Raw genomic sequence first — 7,342 nt, forward strand, 5'->3', positions numbered from 1 at the left:
TTAATGGTGTACATATATTTATTTTGTAAGAGGGTTTTACAATGGTGTGTACATATATTTATTTTGTAAGAGGATTTTACAATGGTGTGAACATATATTTATTTTGTAAGAGGATTTTACAATGGTGTGTACATATATTTATTTTATGAGGGTTTTATGATGGTGTGTAAATATATTTATTTTGTGAGGGTTTTATGATGGTGTGTAAATATATTTATTTTGTGATGGTTTTAAGATGGTGTGTAAATATATTTATTTTGTGAGGGTTTTATGATGGTGTGTAAATATATTTATTTTGTGAGGGTTTTATGATGGTGTGTAAATATATTTATTTTGTGAGGGTTTTACAAAGGTTTGTATCAACATTTATTTTTTTTAGGGTTCTACAATGGTGTGTATCAATATTTATTTTGTGAGGGTTTTATCATGGTGTGTATCTATTTTTATCTTGGGTGAGGGTTTTACAATGATGTGTATTTACATATATTTTGTATTCATCTAACATACAACCAACATATCTAGCATAGCCTGCAACCACCCAGCATAACCAGCCAACAACCAACATAGCCAGTGAACAACCAACATATCTATTTCTAACATACAGCCAACAAATCTAATATACACAACCAACAAAATCATATCTAACAGCCAGCTAACAATCAACATATCTAACATAGCCATTGAAAAACCAACAATTCTAACAGCCAGCCAACAACCAACATATCTAACATAGCCAGTGAACAACCAACATATCTAACATAGCTAGTGAACAACCAACATATCTAACATAGCCAGCGAACAACCAACATATCTAACATAGCCAGCGAACAACCAACATATCTAACATAGCCAGCAAAAAAATTAAACAACTTTCCATCAACCAACATTCCAAACTATTAGCCCCAGCCAACGCTTTTTAAAGCTGACTATTTTGAATATATATAGTTAAAAAACAAATATTATATATATATATATATATATTACAGTATAAAATGTTATCTCCATAAACTAATGTATTTGAATCCAGCTCTTATACATTTTTAAATTTTAAATTCAGTGTGGTACAGTGCAAGTTCCAACAGCCTTTCTTATCTATAGCTCAATTTTACTAACAATGGCTCCACACTAAAGGAATGTTACTATTTTTGTACTAGCTGTAGGCCCTTCCACAATCATAGTTATTAGTAAATAAATTTTATTATGTAAGAAACAACCATGACCCATCTAACCAAATTAAATTTACATATTTTTCACTTTGAATGTATTGAATATACAAATACAAAAGGAATAACCAGATCGGTAATGTCTCCATGTCTTTCTCTTCAATCAAGTGTTATGTGTTGAATTCTTCCATGTCTTCATGTGTTTGCTGAGTTCACTTTGATGACTATGTCTCTCTGTTGATGTTTAGAACCAATTAATATAAATATGTTGATCTTTTTCTCCTGCATTTGTTGATGTTGTGCGGGAAAGTGAAAGGAGGAATAAGTCATCTGTAAAGTCCAGATCATATAGTCAGCTCCAGGTTTGACTGAACCCCTATTTCATTCCCTATAGACCTCTTCATGATTTATTCAATGACCGGTACAAACAGAAATCATAAAGAAGCAACTCTGTCAGACTCCAGTCTGTGTTAAGAATTTCTTTTGGGTTCTGTATAATGCTTGAATATGTTACCTTGCTTTTGTAGAAACCTATAGTTGTTAAACAGCTTCCACAGGCTTGCCATATACATCTACATTATCAAAGGCACTTTAGTAGTCTATGAATTTGAAGCTATTTCCAATCTTGCGACTGATAAAAAATGTTCAAGTTGCATTTGGCCAATACAGGATTTATCTTTTCTAAGGCTTGCTTGGTGGTCTAGGAGTTGAAGGACATGTCCTGTTCCATTCTTGTCAATAAAATTCTATTAAAGTTAAAGTAGTTTTTTGTTACTCAGTAACTAATTGAGCAAGATCAAAGACAATTGTGAAGTTTCATTTGAATCCCCTTTCCACAATTCATCATTCAATGTTTTATCAATGGAGAGAATTTTAAGTGTTTTTATGGCCTTTTCTAACCTACGTAACATAGTTTTACAAGTGGCTGTGATTATCCTTGCTCTATTAATATCCCTTTCTTTTAACGCATTTATCTGGTTTTGAGAACATGATGTTACAGCCTGCGTATGATGAGGTGCCTTCTTAAAAGTGTGTAATTTACTTAAAATATCACAATTAACTTGAGTTGTTGACAGTTTAGAGCTTTCTAACAGGGGATTGTTTGATTTGTTAGTTTTTTTATTTAACATTTTTTATGCAAAAATGTCACTCTCCTGAAATTGCTTCCCCTGTTTACGCCTGTTGCTAATGTATGTATATGTGGGCCTATTTCCAACTCAACTTAAAAAAAAACTGTATTTGTTATACATAGCTCAATTTTGGCACAGAGTTTTAAAAAATTCATACTAAGTGTTGTACTTAATGATAATGTGTTTGTTATTGGTAGGTAGTATAAATAAGATTTAGGTAATGATTATGACAATTACACACATGGTCATGGAAAAAGAAAAGTAACAGTAAAGCAGAGAGTTGATGATTTATTAAGGCAAATTACTTCTTCAGACATTCTGAAAAATACATTTATAAGAAACACACTAGCCTTAGAAAATCTGAAATGGTCAGAGTTACAAAAGTATAACTATGGATGGATGGATGGAAGAATTCAAAACATCTCATAAAAATAAATTATTTATGTTTTATTTGTGGTTATTTTTTTTTAATATGGTGCTAGTGTGAGCTCAGCATGCAATTATTCCTAGCATACATTGTCGATGCAGAGGTGCATATATGAATATAATACAAATCACCCTGTCAAGCCAAAAACAAAATATGAAATTAGTATAAGGCAATTTGTTTTACTCCAATACAAGATTCTATTGTACAGCAAACATGTAGACAGGATAAAGGTCTTTGGGGAAATCTTTTTGCTTCTGCTCAGCTAGGATGGTCAAGCCAGCCTTGCGAATACATTCTCTCATGTCTTCTTTAGTCCTTGTGTAGCTACTGTCACAGTCATCAAGAGTTTTTCTACCACATTCTAGAATATTCTCTTTTAATATAAACACACCGCCCTCCCTTAATCCCTTTTGACATTTCTTGAAGAAAGTAATCAAGTCATCATCTTCTAAGTGTCCCAGCACCCACTGTGACCATATGAGGTCGTATGTTTTCTCAGCAGGGGTGAAAGACTGGAGACCTGTACAAAAAATGTTGCTCACTCTGGACGAATCAGGGCCGATGAATTCTCTGGCATTGTCACAGAAGTGTTGGTCCTGTTCGACCATGTCAACACTTTCAAAAATGGGTAAAAGTAGACGTTTAGTCACTCTTCCTATGCCTGCCCCACAATCCAATGCATGATTTGGTGAGACAGAACCACCAGATATCTGGGAAAGAAAGATATTTATATTTTTCATTTTAACACTATACATATTTTAAAATTAGAAGTTATCTAAAAATAAGTGAGGTATAGTAGTGCTGTCTCAGTAATAACAAAAGAGATAATATGTTTTATTTTTTTATCAGGAGAACAGTACCCACTTCTGAAAAGTATAAAACTAATAATGATAATCGTAGGGTTAAGTTGAGGAGAGTTAGTCTAAGTGCAACTAGGGCTAAAGTATGGTTATTGAGGCATTTAGAATCATTACAATTTTATAATATTGCGTAATGTATAAGGTGGTGATCTAGCATCAGAATAAAATTGAAAATGGAAGCTCACTAAAAATGTATGTGTGCACATTTTATTTATTTTAATTTACTACATTGGTTTTTTTTGACAATATGTGCTAATTGGGGGGGGGGGGGGGGGAATAATCCAAAAAAGCTTGATGTCAATCTGAATAATTTGGGGGGGGGGGGGGGGGTTTCAGGTATGTGTTATAATATATATCAGTTTCTGATAATGCCACAAATATTGAACCTACTTTAAAAAGGGATATGGCCTATTAGATTACTGGTAGTTAACTAGATACAAATATGACTTTCCTAATGCCAAAGCTAACCCTTTCCCAAGCCAAAAGCTAACCCTTTCCCAAGCCAAACCCTAACCTAAGTCCTACCACAGCCCTAACTCTCATTTCTGACAATTTGGAAATCTATTGTCAGACATCTTAAATACCAAGACTCTGAATTTGGATATAAAATATAGTCTAGTTTATTTTTCCATCCACTGATTAGGTCTGCTTATTCCATGGGGTAGGTTACACACTTGTCAGATAATGCCAAAAAGTAGAATCTTCTCAAAAAATGGCTGTTAGGCTACTCAACTGGCAGTTAATGTGAAATACAAATATGACTTATTATTAGGTAGTCCAAACTGAAATTAACTATTGATTGCAGACTTCTGGAGTGAGTATGTCATGAAAGAACTTTTAATTGTAAGCTCTATGCCACAAATTTTATAAAAATATCTTAATAAATAAAAAAGTTCTGCGATTTTTAAAAAAGCAAAATTTGGTAAAAAACTGATTTTTAAAAAGTGCCATTTTTGAGAACCCATATTTTCTAAACTAAATAACATAGAAAGACTTGAATTTACAACACAAAGTAGTTATAAAAGTGAACTTTACATCGGTGTAAAGATTGAAACAGAATTAGTTTGTTTTCGTGTATATATCGTCATTTAAAGTTTAAAAACTGATTTTTTTAAATGAAATAAGCAAGTTATTTTTTCAATTTATACATCAAACGATAGACTAGAATTCGCTCTTTAAAATGACATTAAGATTATGCTTCTACGATGCTTTGTCGCGAAGCCGCAACTAAATGAAACAGTGTGGGGTCGATCGGTACACGCAAAACGGTGAAATTTGTTGACGTAACTGATACTTTTCAAACAAATATAAAACACATTCAAACATGTGTTACAGATATAAAAATACCAGATTACGACAGATAAAGGCTTAAACTTTATTGACATATAATTTTTATTCTTATAGGACAAATAGAAGTAGTGAAATTTTATTTTTGAAAACCGCAAAAACTGACCCTAAAACGCACTTTTTCGCCAGTTTGGACTACCTATTGTTATGGTCTCAGAGAGCAAATTATTGAACATCTGTAATATCAATATTCCACCTAATGAGCGTAATTACTTGTTAGTACTAGATATAGACATAATTTCTAATCAATTTTAACTAGTTTTGTAGTATTGAAGAAATAATGTAATATTGATTTAATTTTAATAAAATAAATAGTCCTAGAATAGATTTAGTTACTTATTTAATAGTTACAAGTTTCATTTCCGCCCCACTTGGTACCATGGTAAAACAGAAGATGCAAAATGGTGAGGTGGTAAAATGCAAGAGGAAAATGCGAGACATACTTGCTGAATAAACTAAATTGCAGAAAAATAGCGTGACACTTTTGGACCTAGGTTTTTTTAGTAGTGTGAGAATAAAAGTTCAGATCTAGATCACAAGTCTATCCTTATCTTTATGCATTACCCATATCATAAATAACCCTATGGCCTATGGCGACCTATGGCTAAGCCTAACCCAAATGTCACTTCAGTATACTATAGACTATACTTATAGGCCGATACTCCAGTACAGGGCGGCTTGGAAAAAGGTGGTGTTCAAAGTCAACACAATAGAAGAAAGAAGTTATTCAATCAAAATCTGAACTTATTATTTATTAGTCTTATATATTATGGTCCTAACTATAAACTAAACTATTTATTTAAACAATAGGAGGTCTGGGCATTTATATTATTATTTATTATTTTAGAAAGCCAGGCACATTAAAATTCGGTAATGGTGTAATTTTCACAAACACCTTCGCATTTTACCCACAGTCACAGGTGGGTAATGGGCGAAACAAAATGTGGTAAAACTCCATTTTAGCGTATTTTATTCCCCGCTTCACGTTCACCTCCAGTTGAGCGTATTTTATTATAAACACAACAGAAACACACAAAAACGTTAGGAAAACACTAGATCTACTTATTTTTTTATGAATGTGATTTTTAATTAGAAACGGTAAACTGTTCCAATTAAATATCGTGTGATCGTCAGTGGGAGAAAAATCCTTATACGGTCGCGGGTTCACTGTGAGTTGACACAGATTTTAATTATCAGCTTACGTCATAGCTCGGGCAATAACTGTTTGAAATTGTGTTGGCCTCAGTTTTGGGGTCATTGTTTGTAAGTTCATAAATGTTTATTTATAGTATCATGCCTGGGAGATACTTGTAACAATACAAACTTCACCGCCTTGCAATTGTCACATTGTGAGTTACATTTACGTACTTCACCCATTGCCATGAAAATTCTTACACATGAACATAGCACATTCCATTCAATATTCTAAATTTGGATTTTTCTCAAGTTTTGACAAAAGTAAATTATCAAAATCTAAAACAAAGTCAGTCTCTTTGTGTTTTTTTTTTTAATTTATTTTTATTCTTTTGTTAAAACAAAAAAACAATACAAATAGGCCTAGGCCTAAATAAATAAATCGTGTTTCCTAATGTTTTGGTGTGTTTCAGAGTTTCAGATTATAATAAATTAATAATATACGCCATACGCTCAACTGGAGGTAAACAAGAAGCAGAGAATAAAATACGCTAAAATGGAGTTTTACCACAAAATGTGACTTGACTTTCGGTTCCTGAACCTATCTTACAATGTACGGCCTAGCCGATGGCGTTTGCCTTAAGTCCACCCCCCCCCCCTCTTCACTCTCTTGTTTCCCAGATTGTCACCTTGAGGAAAGGGCGTAAAAATGCTTTAGAACCATTAATATCAGTTGGGGATATTTTCGCAAATCCGCCTAACATTCCGTCAACAGTAGGCGTTACATTAGCCCAGTATTTTTTTGCATTTAAGTAAAATGGATCCGATGTTGTGTTGTCTTCATTTTTAGATTCCGTATTTTCCGCCATTTTGAAAACAATCTAGTATTTGTTGGGGTACTTGGAAAGGCTTTAATATTCGAGTGAACGATATCTCAATACAAATTTATTTTGGCTCACTCATTCTATTCTATTAATAAGGAATATTTTCCACAAAATAATTAAAGATTTAAGAAAAACAATAAGTATTTTATAGCAATTAGTCTGTATTTATTATTGTTTCTAGCAAAATTATGAAAATATTTATTTTGCTTTACTCGATACTTTGAATTCCACAACGCGATTACCATAGTTCCGGAAATATACTCTCTAAAACATTAGCAAATGTACTGATTAAATTAGCTTATGCCTTAGAATATTTTATATTGCATTATTTACGAATTAGTCAATAGTATTTTAATTATCTAAAAGTAATTTTCTAAAAATTTACAATATAGTCCTA

General features: G+C 32.4%; 1 protein-coding gene across 1 annotated transcript; it reads right to left on the minus strand.

Moving 5' to 3' along the window:
• Positions 1-2,570: 2,570 nt before the first annotated feature.
• LOC131937463 (N-terminal Xaa-Pro-Lys N-methyltransferase 1-like) lies at positions 2,571-6,946 on the minus strand. The gene is made up of 2 exons (XM_059294919.1): positions 6,751-6,946; positions 2,571-3,430 (listed from the first exon to the last, which is right to left on the minus strand). Exons 1-2 carry the CDS (start codon positions 6,928-6,930, stop codon positions 2,918-2,920), a joined length of 693 nt encoding a protein of 230 aa, XP_059150902.1. The 5' UTR covers positions 6,931-6,946; the 3' UTR covers positions 2,571-2,917.
• Positions 6,947-7,342: the final 396 nt, after the last annotated feature.

The sequence above is a fragment of the Physella acuta genome, unplaced genomic scaffold (assembly GCF_028476545.2).
Source record: "Physella acuta isolate Inbredline_101_S28 unplaced genomic scaffold, ASM2847654v3 ptg000211l, whole genome shotgun sequence".
NCBI classification, from domain to species: domain Eukaryota; kingdom Metazoa; phylum Mollusca; class Gastropoda; family Physidae; genus Physella; species Physella acuta.

Bases quoted from the DNA above. Each gene is read 5' to 3' on its own strand.
- LOC131937463 (XM_059294919.1), bottom strand. From the start codon at position 6,930: ATGGCGGAAAATACGGAATCTAAAAATGAAGACAACACAACATCGGAT. The intron at 3,431-6,750 runs GTGACAATCTGG...TTTCTTTCCCAG, and splicing joins TTTTACGCCCTTTCCTCAAG to ATATCTGGTGGTTCTGTCTC.